Source organism: Myotis davidii, unplaced genomic scaffold, assembly GCF_000327345.1.
Source record: "Myotis davidii unplaced genomic scaffold, ASM32734v1 scaffold332, whole genome shotgun sequence".
In the NCBI taxonomy this organism is placed as follows: domain Eukaryota; kingdom Metazoa; phylum Chordata; class Mammalia; order Chiroptera; family Vespertilionidae; genus Myotis; species Myotis davidii.
The window spans coordinates 7,367,392-7,383,715 of NW_006285779.1; the positions used below are offsets into that span (position 1 = coordinate 7,367,392).

The window sequence follows — 16,324 nt, forward strand, 5'->3', positions numbered from 1 at the left end:
ATGCCTTGAAAAGTAGGTGAAAGAGAGACAAAATAACATACAGGCATATACAGAAGAAAAAGGCGAGAGAGAAGTACTCCAGAATATTAGAAAAAATAATAAGCACACACACACATGTACTAGTATACAGTTGTCCCTCGGTATCCACAGAGGATTGGTTCCAAGACCCCCATGGATACCAAAATCCTTGGATGCTCTAGTCCCCTACATAAAACGGTATAGTATTTGCATATAACCTAGCACACCCTCTCATGTATTTTAAACCAACTTTAGATTACCAAGAGCACCTATACAATGTAAGTGCCATGTGAATAGTTAGTATACTGTATTGTTAAGGGATCAACTTTCCAGGAATTTTAAAGTTATTTTCCATCTATGGTTGGTTGAATCTGTGGATAGAGAACCAGTGGATACAAAGGCCCAACAGTATATGCTTACTTGATCCCCCCAAGAGTCTTAGGAGGTGGGCAGTATAATTTTAGATGAGAAAACCGAGGCTCACGGAGGCTACATGAAGCCAGAATTCAAACCCAGGTGTGCATGACTCAAGCAGTCTCTTAACGTCCTACTACTCTGTGGTTAGAGCCCTGGGTGAGGTTTTGTTTTGGTATTTTAATGTATTTTCTGTCATGAACCATCTATCATCATTTTTCTCCTTAGGAGAGAAAATATACATGAATGTCATTTTCAAGGACAGAAAGACCTGGGGTGGGGCTGAGGTGTATCTGCCTTGCCCTGGGCTTTCTTCTCACAGTAAAAGGTGGCAGACTCATAAGGCGGTCCCCAACTTTCCAAAGACCCCAAGGCACTGCCGAGATGGCTGCTCCTGAAATATCAGTGGATTCAGTTCCTTAAATGCACCCAGTCTCTTCGCCATGACTAACTAATGTGCTGGACTAGGTCTGGGAGGCCCTGAACCAACCAAAGCAGTTATGAGATGGAATTTGTCCCTCAGCTCCCCGCAGGGCAAATGCGCAGGCTCTTCTGCAACTAGTGCTGAACTGAAATGTGCTCCTCATGCTCCTTGGTGCCCGAGGGCAGGGACAGTGTTATGATCTGCCTGGCTACAGTCTGGGTTATAACCAGGCCTGGTGCCCAGCACATGGCCAGATTCATAGTAATGATCAATAGGTAGACCATTGGTAGAATGAATAAATGAATTGATTAATCAATGGCTCCAAAGGAATATTTCTCTTTTTTCAAAGTTTTTTTTTTATTGATTTTTAGTTTTTAGATATATTTTATTGATTTTTTTACAGAGAGGAAGGGGAAGAGATAGTCAGAAACATCGATGAAAGAGAAACATCGATCAGCTGCCTCCTGCACATCTCCTACTGGGGATGTGCCCGCAACCAAGGCACATGCCCCTGACCGGAATCGAACCTGGGACCCTCCAGTCCACAGGCCGACGCTCTATCCACCGAGCCAAACCAGCTTCAGCTTTATTGATTTTTAGAGAGAGACGGGAGGGGAGCAGGTGAAAGAGAGAAACATCGATGTGAGGGCAAACCATCAATCTGCATACCCCCCTCACCACAGTGGTTCTCAACCTGTGGGTCGCGACCCCTTTGGTGGTCGACCGACCCTCTCACAGGGGTCGCCTAAGACCATCCTGCATATCAGATATTTACATTACTATTCATAACAGTAGCAACATTACAGTTATGAAGTAGCAACGAAAATAATTTTATGGTTAGGTCACAACTTGAGGAACTGTGTTTAAAGGGCCAGAAGGTTGAGAACCACTGCCCTACCAGGATGGAACTTGAAACCTGGGCATGTGTCCTGACCAGGAATCAAACCGGTGACTTTTCAGTGCATGGGATGACATCCAATCAACTGAGCCACACCGGTCAGAGTAGGAATGTTTCTTAAACTCTAGTGTTTATCCAAGACACCCAGAAAGCTGGGTGAAAATTCAGATGCCGGGCCCTATTGCCAGAGATTCAGGTTCAGTAAATCTTACCCCGGGCCCGGGAACATGCATTTTTGACAAACTCCCTCCATGATTCTGACGTAGTCAGCCAGTCCTGGTTATCTATTGCTACGTACCAACTGCCCCAAATGTAATGGCTTAACAAAGGTAATGATTTCATTATATCTGCAATTTTGTGGGTCAGGAATTCAGGCAGCGTGGCTGGTGAGCCTTCTGTTTGGTGTGGTCCCCATGGAGGTGCGACGTTCCAGATGTCAACCTTACACCTTTGCTTGGCCTCTCTCAGGGGCTCTCAAACTCCTTGCAGGAGGTTCTGGGATCCAGGAATAGTAGAAGCCACAGGGCCTTTTATGACTCTGCCTCAAAAGTCACATTATGTCACCCTATTGGTTGAAGCAGTCACAAGCCCTCCCAGATGCAAGGAAAGGGGAACAGCACCTGCCTCTTCATGGGAGCGCCCATGTTTTAACCGCCCTCCCCACACCCCCAGCCCAAGAACGCCACTTTGAGAAACACGTCTGTAAAGGAAGATCTTCTTTTAACTGGATGTTGTGTTTAATTACAGCAATGTTTCCCAACGCGACACGCATTTCTCTGCAGGTACATCAGATAATTCTAGCAGGCACACCTGAACATTTAAAAGGCATATGTGTTTATTCATGTCTACATTTAAAAATTATACCTACCAGGCATGGTTTAATGGGTTTCATCGTTTTTATATTATACCTTAACAGTGACGGCGAACCTTTTGAGCTCGGCATGTCAGCATTTTGAAAAACCCTAACTTAACTCTGGTGCCATGTCACATATAGAAATTTTTTGATATCTGCAGCCACAGTAAAACAAAGACTTATATTTTTGATATTTATTTTATATATTTAAATGCCATTTAACAAAGGAAAATCAACCAAAAAAATGAGTTCGCGTGTCAGAGGTGTCAGAGGCTCGCCATCACTGCCTTAGGACAACGCTAAATTATGTTTAACCATTCAATTTAGGAACAATGAAAGGAAACCCATTACGAGTATAAAAACACATGTGGTAAGAGATATAAGAGCCCCAGTGTGGCACTCAGATGTCTGGGAAGCCCTCATTGTGGAATTAACTTATAAATCTTAGTTCTGAAATTTTTCCCTGGTATCTGTATCCTGGCTCTTCCTGTCTTTCTTTTCCTAGTTGGTCCTGCCTCTCAGTATAATTAGAAAAACTCTCCATGAAGAAAGAGGCAGCATCCTTTTTGCCTGGAGACAGAAGCCCAATCTGATGTCCCCAGTTTTCATGGGCGGTCACCTGCTTTTATCTTTGTCTTTAAAACGGTTTTCTTTCCCTGGAAAGGTCATTCCTGATCCTTCCCATCTGATGTAGGACTTGGTTTTTTTTAAGCAATGCCTTTAAATGGTAATTTACAGTTAAGCTGAGCTGTTTACAGTTTAAAAACAGCCAATTCCACTTGGCAACTGATCTGTTCCCAAATCCCTGAAACAGGAAAATCGAAGCAGTAAAGACAGGTTTCTATTTCCAGCCCTGGTCGACTTAAAACTGAGAGGGTCTTGCCTTAACTTTGTGGCCCATCTGAAATGGTATGGTGAGCATTTTCATTAATTTAAATTCCACAAATTTTGAAATACAAAGTAATTTGGACCAGAGCTGGACTAGAGTATACATAGCATGCTCCTGAATTTATAAAAATAAAGTATCAATTTGCTGCTTACAAAAGTAATACTGGTGCATTGTAGAAAAAAATTTAATTACAAAAATTAATCTTGGAAATCACAAGTTCCTCTGGCTGGTTCCATATTCACCAGATAAATCATTCTTTTGAGGAAGTATTTCCTGAAGCCTGCCATGTCTAAGAAAATTGCCAGAGGTCTGAGAGTGAGGTGTGTATGATGGCCCGGGTGACGCCCTTGCCCTTGGGGTCAAGGAAGCATAACTGGATGAGATGAAGAGCAAAGCCAGTGGGAGGTCATGGGTCTCCCATGCTCCAGGGAGGAAGTTCTCTCCTCTAAGAGGGCTTCCAGGGGTCGTAGGTCTTAGACATAGAGGGGTGTAGGGAGGAGAGGTTCAAGTTTAGGGGAGAAAAGTAAGAAAAAAATATGAAGGAAAATGTGTTTGGACATCGGGCCTGGAAGGGGCCTACAGATGGACTAGTTCAACATCATATTTTCTGGAGCTGGTAGCATCTTTTTCATCTGGTGTTCAGTTTATTTGGCAATGACCTTTAATGTTTTTATTTCAGACACCACAAATTTGAAGTGATAGGACACTGTTAAAGGTAAACAAAGCCGGACACTAGTGAGAGCTGCAAGGATAGATTTTATTTAGTAACTAGAGGCCCGGTGCATGAAATTCATGCACTGGTGGGGGGGGGGGAGGAAGGGTCCCTCAGCCCAGCCTGTGCCCTCTCGCAGTCTGGGAACCTCAGGCCAGGCCAGCCTCTTGCAGGCTGGGAGCCCTTAGGGGGTGTCCAACTGATGGTTTAGGCCCGCTCCCGGCGGGGGGGGTTGGAGAGGGGGGGGGGTCTAAGCCATCAGTCGGACATCGTTAGTGCTACCATGGAGGTGGGAAAGGCTCCCTCCACTGCTGCTGTGCTCACCAGCTGTGAGCCCCAGCTTCTGGCTGAGCGATGCTCCCCCTGCAGGAGTGCACTGACCACCAGGGAGCAGCTCCTGTGTTGAGCATCTACCCCATGGTGGTCAGTGCACATCATAGCAACCAGTCATTCTGCTGTTCGGTTAATTTGCATATTAGCCTTTTATTATATAGGATAACTACTGCAATAGGGAAGAAGGTCCAGCATGAGGGCAGTTCAGCTTCAAAGAAACGAGGCAGGGGACCTTTTAAAGATTGGGGTGTGTTAAGGGAAAGGCACTGAAGGGCACTAGGGGAGTTGGTCCATGTGGCCGGCCACCTGGATTTGCTACTTGGTGCTTATTCAGAGGAAAAACACATTTCTTGAATCATTATGACAGGAGGCATCAGTGTAAATTAGAGCCTTTGCTTCCCATGGAGAATGAAATTGGGAGTTCTCTTCTGAATGTTTGCCTTTCTAAGAGCTGACTCTCTGGTCATTGAAATGAATGGAAAGTGAAGGAATCAGGGAAGGAAAATGCTAATTGAAGAAGAAGAAGAAGAAGAGGAGGAGGAGGAGGAGGAGGAGGGGAAGGATACTAGTACACACTTGGAAACTATATTATGGTCTCTTAATTCTAGATGATAACTAAGCTACAATCCTGACTCCCCTGTTTCATCATAAACTCCTGGCTGGCAGGGCTCATGTCTTCCTCCAGTTTGCATGTCCAGGACCATACACATACTGTGCAGAGTGGGTATGAACAGAACCCTTTACTTGTGGTGCCGCAATGGTATGCCTTGCTTTTACTGAAGACAATGCCTTCCAAAGGTAGCCTTGTAGACAAGTTATGGAGGCAGGACGAAAGTGTCATCTGCTGGGCTTCTTCTGCTTGAACAGTGGAACCCAGCAACTGTTAAACTGCCGGTGACACAACCCTGAAGAGCCATCCTTCCAGCCCAGCTCTTCCTTCTTCAACATGGAAGGGTATGTGCACATGTGCTGGGGAATATAACAGCTCCAGACAGTTCAGGGCATGCAGGTGCGCCATTTCTAAGCTGTGCTCAGGCCCAGGTAAAGGAAGAATCAGATTTTCCCTCAAATGTAATCCTCCTGGAAGCCAAAGAATGTGCTAGGAACTATGAAGGTTATTGCCTATTTTCAAAACATCCCTTCCCCCCTTTAGCTCCTCCTTCTCAGAATCTTATTTACTAGAAAGGACAGGCATAGCTAGCCTTCACTACTGAGAAGCATCAAAATCAGCTTTTATTTTCATTTTTAAAATAGATGCATATTGTAAACAATTTGGAAAATGGAGAATAAAAGCAGACATAATTTCTCACTACTGCTCCCTCCCCGCCCCCCAAATAAGCACTTATAACATTTTGATTTCCTTCCTGTCTTTGTTCTACTTGTTTATATCACTTGACCTAGTTCATATTGTGGAGAAAGAACCCTCTCCTCAGGGTTTTGCTGTAAAGGTCAATGGATCCAGCTAACTAACAAGAAAACAACCACACTTTATAGTTGCATAACTTTTAATTTATCAAAGCACATTGGCATCCAGCATCACCTCGGGTGGTCAGATCAGACTAAACCATTTATCTGGAAACCAAGGTCAGAGAGCAGAGAGGGCATCTCGCCTCACAAGGCGTGGCTGGAAAGAGTCAGGGCCAGAATTTGAGGTCTCTAGCTTTCCCCCTGTAATGATGTCTATTGTCCTTTCCAGTGAACGTGTGCGTGTCTCAGTACAGAAATTCCGTTTGCGAGCTAGGACTTCTACTTCCTGTGGTTTATTGTTGTGCCATAGAACACATTTGTATTTAATGTGTCTGCTGGGCTGCCAGCCTGGGAACTCTGCCACCATCGCACACACAGCAGCAGTTTGCTCACCATGCACCAGTTTCCTCTGTCGCCCGAGCAGCTGGGCTCAGCCCCTGGCAGCGGGCACCTGGGCACAGCGCTGCCTCTAGAGCTCTCTTGCCAGAAGAAACTTGCCTCCGTAATCTGCCAAGTACCTGCCTCTGCCACCAGGTATGGTTTGTAGCTGTGCCTGTGACCTCACTAGCCGGCCGCTGCTGGAAGGATGGACCGTTCCACAGAGAGCTTTCTATGTAAGTGGTACCTTGACCATCTGGCTCTCACCTCCCTGCCCGGCTCTCACCAAATTTCTTTACCACAAAAAAGCGGTTCCGTATTTGCTAAGGCTTTTAATTTCTGGGTGGTTCTTTTTTTCCCAATTTCTTTTTAAAATATTGCCCCCTCTCTGCCTCTTTGCCTATGTCATCTTTCCCCTCCTCCCAATCCAATATTTTGGGTTAACATCACAAATGAGATAGGGGTTAAAGAGAAAAAAGAGGCAGAGAGGGGCAAAGGAGCCCATAGAAAGAGAAACCAGAAGTGAGAGAAGCCATGGAAGATTCAAGAATTTCTGTATGAGGCACTTTGATAAAAAAATAAAATGTTTCTGTGACATGGTGTTTTTTTAGATGAATAATGGGTCTCATGAAAATTACCACATCTGATTATCAACTTTTTACATATGTCTCTCAAGCAATTTGAAGCTGACATTTCTTCAGCACGAAAGGCTTGCCCGTTTTATTTTTAAACATCAAAGACTATTTTGTAAATGCAAATCTATTTTCACATAGAATTCTTATCGTTTTTCCTGAAGGAAAAAAAAAAATCGGTCAGTCTATTCCTTTGACCATCAAATCCAGCCAGTTGTATTAATCATCATTCTTTATTCACTGCAAGGCCCCTGGTGGTTCTGTTTGGAACTATTTATGTCAAGGTTCTAATACCATTTATTTCTGGATTGTTCGTTTTCTCTTCCATCTATCTGAGCCCAGTGAAGAGCTTACATAACAGTGAGGAAAGCAGTAAGGCTAATTGCTGGGATGTGACTGGGTTTGTGAGTGAGCCAGTCAAGTGGCCCAATGGTGGCTTCAATTGCCTCGGTTCTCTTGAGCATTTCCATCACCCTCAGCCTCAGAGCTGTCCCTGAATCTTTAATGAGCATCCTTCTCTCTACAAACCCCACTCACTCACACTGTTCGTTGGAAAAGTAAGATCAAGGCCACATTGGGGTGCCTACCTGAGCCAGCTATAGTCACTCAACCTAGCCTGTCACAGACACTGGTCACCTCAGCACAGCCAGATGTTTAGCTCAAGAGCCAGGCAGCCAAAGCATTCTTTTTGGCTGAAATTTTTTGATTGAACTCGGGGGTGTTTTGTTCAAACGGGTCAAGAATGAAATTGAGTGGCTTCCGCCTTGATTTTTCAAGGTCCTTAAGTACCTCATCTCATAAAAGTCAAAGGCAAAAAAATAAATTGTACCTTATTTTTGGATGCTAATTATTTTCAATATAATTCTATTCAGTCACCACTCATCTCACTTCCCCTAATTGGCTCAGATCTGCTCCTTGGTTTCATCACCTCATCCCTACGTGGGAGGAAGCACAGGGTTTTTGGGTTTCAAAGGAGCTGTTCACAAAACTGACTCACAAACGAAATCAGTGGTGTCCTACCTGAGCTCATTCTCCACCCTGAATCCTTTCCTTCGAGCCAGCTCCATGAGGAAGGCTCTGCGGGTGGTTCCCATTTTCTTCTCCAGAATGAAGAGGACCAAATCTCGGAACTTGATGTCCTGAGGAGGAGAAGCCATCGAGGCACCCATCTGCCTGGGTCTCTTCTTCCGAGGGCCCGGGTGGGCCATTTGCAGTGAGTCCATGGGAAGGCGGCTGCTGCTGCCCCAGCTGTGTCTGAAGGTGGTGTCTCCAGCAGTGAGGAGAGTCTACCCCTCCTTCAGAAGAGCTCTGATGTCATCTCACCAGCAGGCTCTGAAGCCAGGGCAAGGTTCCTGGGCCCTTCCCTGGTGATGTTCTTACTGCTGGAGACTGATGGGAAATTTCTGTCTCGTTGTCCAATGTGGAGATTATAACAGAAACAGGAAATTAATGTTTGCTTTCCTATGCTATGTATAATCTCCTCAGATCTTATGAGAAGGGTAGGGAAGCATCATTTTCCCATTTTATTTATTTATTTGTTTGTTTGTTTATGTGTTGAGGCCCCTCTTGTCTTTACTTTTTATTTCTTTTAATCTCCCAACTTGCTTGCATTTTCTTCCTTTCGTAGACAATCATTGCAATACATGGGATTTCTAGAATTCACATGGCTGTTATAATACATTGTATGTGTCTGTTTGGAGTTTACATAAATGGCAGTGTTATATTTCTCATTCTGCTGATCACTTATTTCACTCAAAACTATGTTTCCAGCCAGGGTGGTGTGGCTCAGTGGATTGAGCGTTGACCCATGCACCAAGAGGTCACCAGTTCAATGACCAGTCAGGGCACATGCCTGGGTTGCAGACTCGATCCCCAGTAGGGGATGTGCAGGACACAGCTGATTGGTGTTCCTCTCACATTGATCTTTCTATCTCTCTCTCCCTTTCCCTTTCTCCCTGTCTCTCTGAAATCAACAAACACATATTAAAAACAAACAAGCTATGTTTTCAGATCCATCCATGTTGTTCTGTGTTCTAATCTATTGCTTATAATTGCTCCATAGTATTTCATGGTGGGCATTTTAGCTATGTTGATACATTTTATAAGTGGGAAAAAAACAAGATTCAGACAAGTTGCTCAAGATCGCAGAATAAGTGGCAGAACCAGATCTTGAATTAGGTCTTCAGACCCCACATGGTATCTGTCTCAGCTTTTTCAGTGGACTCAAAAGTTGTCTAGAGAATAGCCTATTATAGGCCTCAAAAACGGATCTTGTGGGATAAAATGGGCTGATCTTTTGATGATAATTACTGCCACAAAGAGATCTTTTCATAACTTTATGTGCAAATGAAATTAGTGTCTTTCATTGATACACTTGATAGATCTCATTTCCTGAGCATCTCTGTGTGGCAAAGGCAAGTACCGACAAGCTTCAGCTGACTGAATCCACACCACACTTGTTGAGTTGGTACTAACATTCCCATTGGGCTAAACAACCTGCTCAAACTCACAGAGCTGGTAAATGGTCTCAAGTAGGAAATGTTACAGAAGGGATTCAAATACCGTATCTCATAAGGACTTTTAATGCAGCTCCGTGGTTCCAGGATGTTATGACTGCTTGCTAACGATCAAAACCTGGGGATGAGGCCATTCTGGCCCTCACTGTTCATTGGGCCTTTGGTGGTTGAAATGCTGAAAGCTTCATGGGAGAACAGTCTTAACTACCAAGTGGCCCTGCATCATGGAGCAAGCAATAGACTCTGGCAAGAGCTGGGGTTGTTGTGTTCATCCCCACGGTATGGCCAGAGGAAGAACCGGCAAACGGATGGAGACCTGGCACAGAGATATGACCGAGAGCTCGGGCTCTGACATCTGGCTGTGGGTACAGATCTCACCTCCTTTGCCTGCTGAGCTGAGTGCTAGGCCCAGAGGACGCCCTTTAAATTAATATCAGTTGGTGGTAATTTGGTATTTTGTCTTTAAAGAAGTCCCAGTTTGGTCTGAAATTAGATCTCTATGTATTATAACATTATAAATCATCAAGATGCTATACCAGCCATTGTCTTATTTAATTTGCTTTGAATCACTGCTATTGAAAATATTACCCCCCAAAATTTAAAATGTGATGATGCCTGTCTGGTTCTTAGGCTATTTATTGTCTCTTAGCTCCAACTCTACTTTTCTCCTAGGCCCTGCCAGTAGGGGGCAGTAGAGGGAGACTGCAAGGCTGGAGAGAGGAGGACTTGATCTCCTTGGTTTGCTTGATGGTACTGTCAGGGTCTTTTCATGGTTCATTACTCCGACAGCAGCAGCTGGTCCCATACTCCAGCTTTTTATTTATTATTTTTACCTCCCTAGCCGGTTTTGCTCAGTGGATAGAGCATCAGCTGCAGACTTAATGGTCCCGGGGTTTGATTCCAGTCAAGGGCACATGCCTGGGTTGTGGGCTCGATCCTCAGTGGGGGGCGTGCAGGAGGAAGCAGCCGATCAATGATTCTCTCTCATCATTGATGTTTCTATCTCTCCCTTTCTCTCTAAAATCAATAAAAACATATTAGAAAATAAAATAAAAAAGATAGGATGAACATATCTGCCTGGCCCACTGTGGGCCCAGATTCTGCCCTCTCCTTCACCCTGCAGTCCCACGTGCTGCCAGACACGTCCCGAGCTCCTGACTTGGGTGGAGGATGACAGCCACGAGGAAACCGAGAGCACACCAGGTCACTGGCCGCTCTTCGTATCTCAGTGTGGATTTGTTTCCCCATTTGGGGCAATACTTGGCGCCCACATACATGATGGTTTTAGAGAGCTTTACTGAGTGTGTGTGAGTGGGCAGGGAAGAAGGGGAAGGAGGCAGGTTTTCCCTGGTTCACTGGAGAAGTGAGCCTCTTCCCACCAGCAAGCATCGCTTCATCCCTGGGAGCCCAGCTGTCCTGTGGACGTGCCCTGGGAGAAGTCCGTTTGGGAGAGAAAACGTCTGCTTCCGGCAGTTTTCTTTTCTTTTATATGAAATACCGTGTATCCTCTACTCATTTCAAGCTGTGCATCTGGGAGCTTTGCCATCCTTGACTGTGCGGGCAGCGTTTGGTTTGGTTTGGTGTTTTTCTCTGAGCACCAGCTTCCTCTGCTGCCTGAGCAGCTGTGTTTGGTTCTTGGCAGTGTGGAGCTGCCTCCTTCGGAACACTGGGAGTTTCCTTTTATACGTACACATAGGGCGGTGGTTTCATTTTATTAAAACATTTATTTCAATTACAGTTGACATTCAGCATTATATTAGTTTCAGGTGTACAGCGTAGTGGTTAGGTATTTACATATTTATGCAGTGACTCCCCCAATCAGTCTAGTACCCACCTGACACCACACAGTTATCACAATGTGATGGACTGTAGTCCCTGTGCTGTTCTTCGCATTCCCGTGACTATTTTGTAACTACCAATTTGTACTTTTCTGAATCCCTTCACCTTTTTCACCCAGCCCCCGGCCCCAGCCCCCTTCCCCTCTGGCAACCATCTGTTTGTTCTCTGTATCTATGAGTTTGTTTCTGTTTTGTTTATTTTGATTTTTAGATTCCACCTATAAGTGAAATCATATGGTAATTTTCTTCCTCTGTCTGACTTATTTCACTTAGCATAATACCCCCTAGGTCAGTGATGGCGAGCCTATTACACGCGTGTCAGAGGTGACACACGAACTCATTTTTCTGGTTGGTTTTTCTTTGTTACTGTAGTCCCTGTGCTGTACTTCGCATTCCCGTGACTATTTTGTAACTGCCAATTTGTACTTTTCTGAATCCCTTCACCTTTTTCACCCAGCCCCCGGCCCCAGCCCCCTTCCCCTCTGGCAACCATCTGTTTGTTCTCTGTATCTATGAGTTTGTTTCTGTTTTGTTTATTTTGATTTTTGGATTCCACCTATAAGTGAAATCATATGGTAATTTTCTTCCTCTGTCTGACTTATTTCACTTAGCATAATACCCCCTAGGTCAGTGATGGCAAACCTATGACACGCGTGTCAGAGGTGACACACGGAACTCATTTTTTTGGTTGATTTTTCTTTGTTAAATGGCATTTAAATATATAAAATAAATATCAAAAATATAAGTCTTTGTTTCACTATGGTTGCAAATATCAAAAAAATTCTATATGTGACATGGCACCAGAGTTAAGTTAGGGTTTTTCAAAATGCTGACACGCTGAGCTCAAAAGGTTCGCCATCACTGCCCTAGGTCCATTCATGCTGTTACAAATGGTAAGATATCATTATTTTGGGGGGGAGGAGGGGGCTGAGTAATATTTCATTGTAGATATATCTAAAAATCTTTACATTTTTCCTTTTGTCATTGAGAAGAAATCTGTAGCTATATATCCTTGATGCTAATAAATACAAGAAAATTCTATATTTTAGTGATAACTTGGGGTTTCACCTTCGTCTACAAGGTGAAAAATGATGCCAAGAACAAGGGAATTGATGGAAGCAGCAGCTTATATGTGACTTCTAGTCTCCATTAGTGAACTCCAGCTGTGCATACGGCGGTAGGTGAAAGCATGAGATCCAGGCACGGAAGTGAGAAAGTACAGACCCTTGCCTCCAGGAAGCATTTGGGAATTTTGGTAGGAGAGCTGGGATTTTATTTGCAAAGAATCAGGAGCTGCTGCAGGTGATACAGCAAAGGCAGGATGTGATAAAATGGTGCTGTAGAAAATTATCCAGATGGTAATGTATGAGATGAATCAGAGGAGGGAGAGAGAAGGGAAGACAGTAAGAGACAATTGTAATAGTCTAGGCATCCGGTCATAAAAGACTGGTTGGGGAGACTAAGGGTCAGCAATGACTCCTGGATGCCTGGGGGGAAGTCCTCCAGTTCTCCGTGATTTTAAATCTTTATCTTCAGCCCATTCCTCTCTCTTGAGTGCCAGACCCATTTAGGTTCCCCTTAGGGATCTTACTCAAAGTGCCTAAAACAGAACTCCTTCTCCTCACTCCCCAAACTGCTCTTCACCTCTCTCCCAGGTCCTTTCATTCTCACTGGACGGCATTTCCTGGTAACTGGGAACAACATCTCTGTCCCCTCTGGACCATGAGCCAGAATTAAGCACAAGGGTCAGATAGGTGTGGGGGAGTGTTTGAATGTTGGAAAGTTCCGGAATATTTAACCTTTGATTTTTGTTAGCTGGGCAAACCGGACCAACACACCACCGCAATCTGGGCCAGGGATTTGTTATTGGTAAACTGGAGAATCCGGGTAGATTGTTTAGTCCTACCTTATTGTTTAGGACACATATCATTTCATTGAAAAGCTATGACATAATCACATGACAATGATGGAATAGCAATAATGCTCATCTGTAAAGATGTTAGGCTTTATGAAGCACTTGAACATTTACCCTTACACTCCCCTTCAGAGAACCCTGGAGGATATTTAACTCCTCCTCTCACACTCTCCTGCTGGAGGAATTCGAAGGAGAGAGGGGAAGGGAGAGGCAGGAATGGTGCTTACAGGGGAGGGGGTCTGTCCAAGGTCTGGAGCAGCGGTGGGCAAACTTTTTGACTGGAGGGCCACAATGGGTTCTTAAACTGGACCGGAGGGCCGGAGCAAAAGCATGGATGGAGTGTTTGTGTGAACTAATATAAATTCAAAGTAAACATCATTACATAAAAGGGTATGGTCTTTTTTTTTTTTTTTAGTTTTATTCATTTCAAATGGGCCAGACCCAGCCCGCGGGCTGTAGTTTGCCCACGGCTGGTCTGGAGGGAGGGGCCAGGTCTCCAGAGCACCCAAAGCCTGAGTTGGCCCTGGGAAGCCACCAATAGCTTCTGAGCAGGCCAGAGGCCAGAGAAAGGCTGTCTAGCAGTAACATGTAGACTAGTCTAGAAGGTGGTGCCTCAGAGACATGGATCCACACTCCAGTTGGCAGACTATTGACGTAGGACCTATGAAAGGCCAGGAAAGAGCTGAAAGAAGCCTGAACTGGGGCTTCATTCATTCATTCACTCACAAATATTTATTGTGGGGCTACTATGTTCCAGGCACTATTCTACACAGTAAGAATATAGAGTGAATAAAACACACAATCCCCACCCTCATGGAATTTGCATTCTGTTAAAGGGAAACAGACAATAAATACAATTAACAAATAAACTGGAGAAGACCAGATGGTGTTAAGAGCTATGGAAAGAAATAAGGGCATTTTTAACTAAGATCTCAGAAGGCCTCACAGAGGAGGTGATATTTGAGCAAAGAAGCTAAAAGAAGCTAATTTCAGTAGGAATAGAGCTTGGGGCAAATGCGACAGAGCAAGGAGGCAAATCATAAAGAAACATCTTTCAAAAGAGAGACTCTCACAATGAAATGATAATGAATTAGAAAACAATAGGGTCATAACCAAAACTGTTAAATATACAGAATTAAGCCAAACGTGAAATGTGTTTGTCCTTTCCAGTTTGAAAAGAGTTGGTTGGATTTTTCAGTTATTCTTTACAAGATTTTGTGGGAGGAAACTTGATACCATACAGTACTATTTGTCACTCAAGGGTTGAGATGATCTTAGAGCAGTGAAATGGACAACAAACAGAATCTGATGATAATGATACAGGGTGGGCAAAAGAAGGTTTACAGCTGTGAGTACACAGAACACAGTTTATTCTTGAATTACTATTTATTAACTATTGTATTATTTATTTGTATTACAACTGTAAATCTACTTTTGTCCACCCTGTACGCTTCACATTCTGGGATTGCTCCTAGTCCCTTAGTTATGGGTCTTTGTCCTCCTCCTGCTGTAAACACTCACAGGCAAGGTCACTGAAATCCCCCCAGAGAAGATCCCTGGTCACTGAGGGTAGATGCTGTGGTTTGCTGCCTAGAGCCCCCCTTCAGGTCGGAGACACTTACTTCCTCTGCTGCTGGGCGTGTTGTGAGCTGATGGCTCCAGGCCAAGGGAGCCACCTGGCCTGGGGTCAGACCCCTTTCTGGTGGGTTATGAAGACCTTGGTTCAAGGGGTGAGGACTCTGAAGGCTCTCCAGCGCCTGCAGGATTGGCTGAGGCCTGTGCCTGCGCCGTGGACCAACGGTTCCCTCCACTAAGTCTACTTCCTTCACTTCCCCCAGACGTTAGTTAATCCCAAGGGCAGCCCCAACAGACTTCCAGCTCACAAATCCCCGCAACAGGGCCAGCTTCCCGGGAGCTCACAATTAGAACACGCATTTTGAGTGTCTCCGGCTCCTAACTGCTTTTCTTCATGTAGACAAGCCTGGCTTGTCTTCCCACCTAGCTCATAGGAGACCATCCTTGACCTCTCCTGAAGGTAAGGGTTCCATCCTTGACCGCTCTGTGCACCCCAGAGAGACAGCCCCTCGTTACACGCCTGCTTCTATCCAGAGGCCAAAGAATTCTGTGCATGCGCCACCCCGGCCCATAGAAAAGGACTGCTCGGGGCCACAAGTATTTATGCCAGACCAGTTCTCTAAAGCTGGTTTTGCTGGGGCCGCAGCCAAAACCCTCTCTGATTCCTTGCCAGGAAGTGAGTGTTTTATCACCACCTGGGAGGAAAAGGGGCCCAACCGCCCAGGCCCAGCTGAAACAATCACACACGGGTGAATATGGTGTGAAACTCAGTTCCTGATGCAGCAGCTCTGGGAGATTTATCTTGAATGTGTGTTTCTCAAAGAGAACAGTTTAGGGAGAGGGCATCGGGGAGGCCCTTTCAGCACAGTAATCTTTCCCCATAAAGGTTTGTGAGCTATTATTTACTTTCTAAAAATAACAGAAAATTTCATATTTGATGTTTTAATATTTTAGAGACAATGGTATGGCTTATAGCTCTCTGTTAACTAGTTTGTATTTAACCAAAGGTTTTAACTTGTATAAACTATATGCTACTGCGGTACAAAAGAGGCTGACTCCTTTCAAAGCTTTCTGAGGTGGCAGGTTACTTAGTCATGGGAGGAAATAGACCTACACACTCTTAGTAATTCTGAGCTCTGTTAGAAAAAAGCAGAAGAGGGTCCAGAAGGAAGAACTTTTGCTGAAGGAAAAAGTTTGCTTCAGAGAGAAAAACCAGCTTGGGAAGAGAACAGAGGGAGAGAGGAGCGTTCCAGAAAAATCCAAGTGGGGGCTGGCAGCTCTGAGACGAAAATTCTGTAAATTCTAGATGTTCAAAGTCTCCTGGACCTCGGTGGGTGTCTTAGTCCGTTTGGGCTGCTATAACAAAAAGACCATGGCCTGGGTGGATTAAACGATAAAAGTTTATTTCTCACAGTTCTGGAGGCTGGTTCAAGGTCAAGGTGCCAACCGATTCGGTTCCTGC

The 16,324-nt window shown here is 44.7% G+C and overlaps 1 protein-coding gene across 1 annotated transcript in view; it reads right to left on the reverse strand.

Annotated features, from left to right (window-relative positions):
• Positions 1-8,241, reverse strand: part of DNTT (DNA nucleotidylexotransferase) — a 25,018-nt gene extending 16,777 nt beyond the window's left edge. The window contains 1 exon segment of the mRNA XM_006756617.2: positions 8,039-8,241. Within this exon segment, the coding sequence (XP_006756680.1) occupies positions 8,039-8,241 (203 nt within the window).
• Between the last annotated feature and the right edge of the window lie 8,083 nt (positions 8,242-16,324).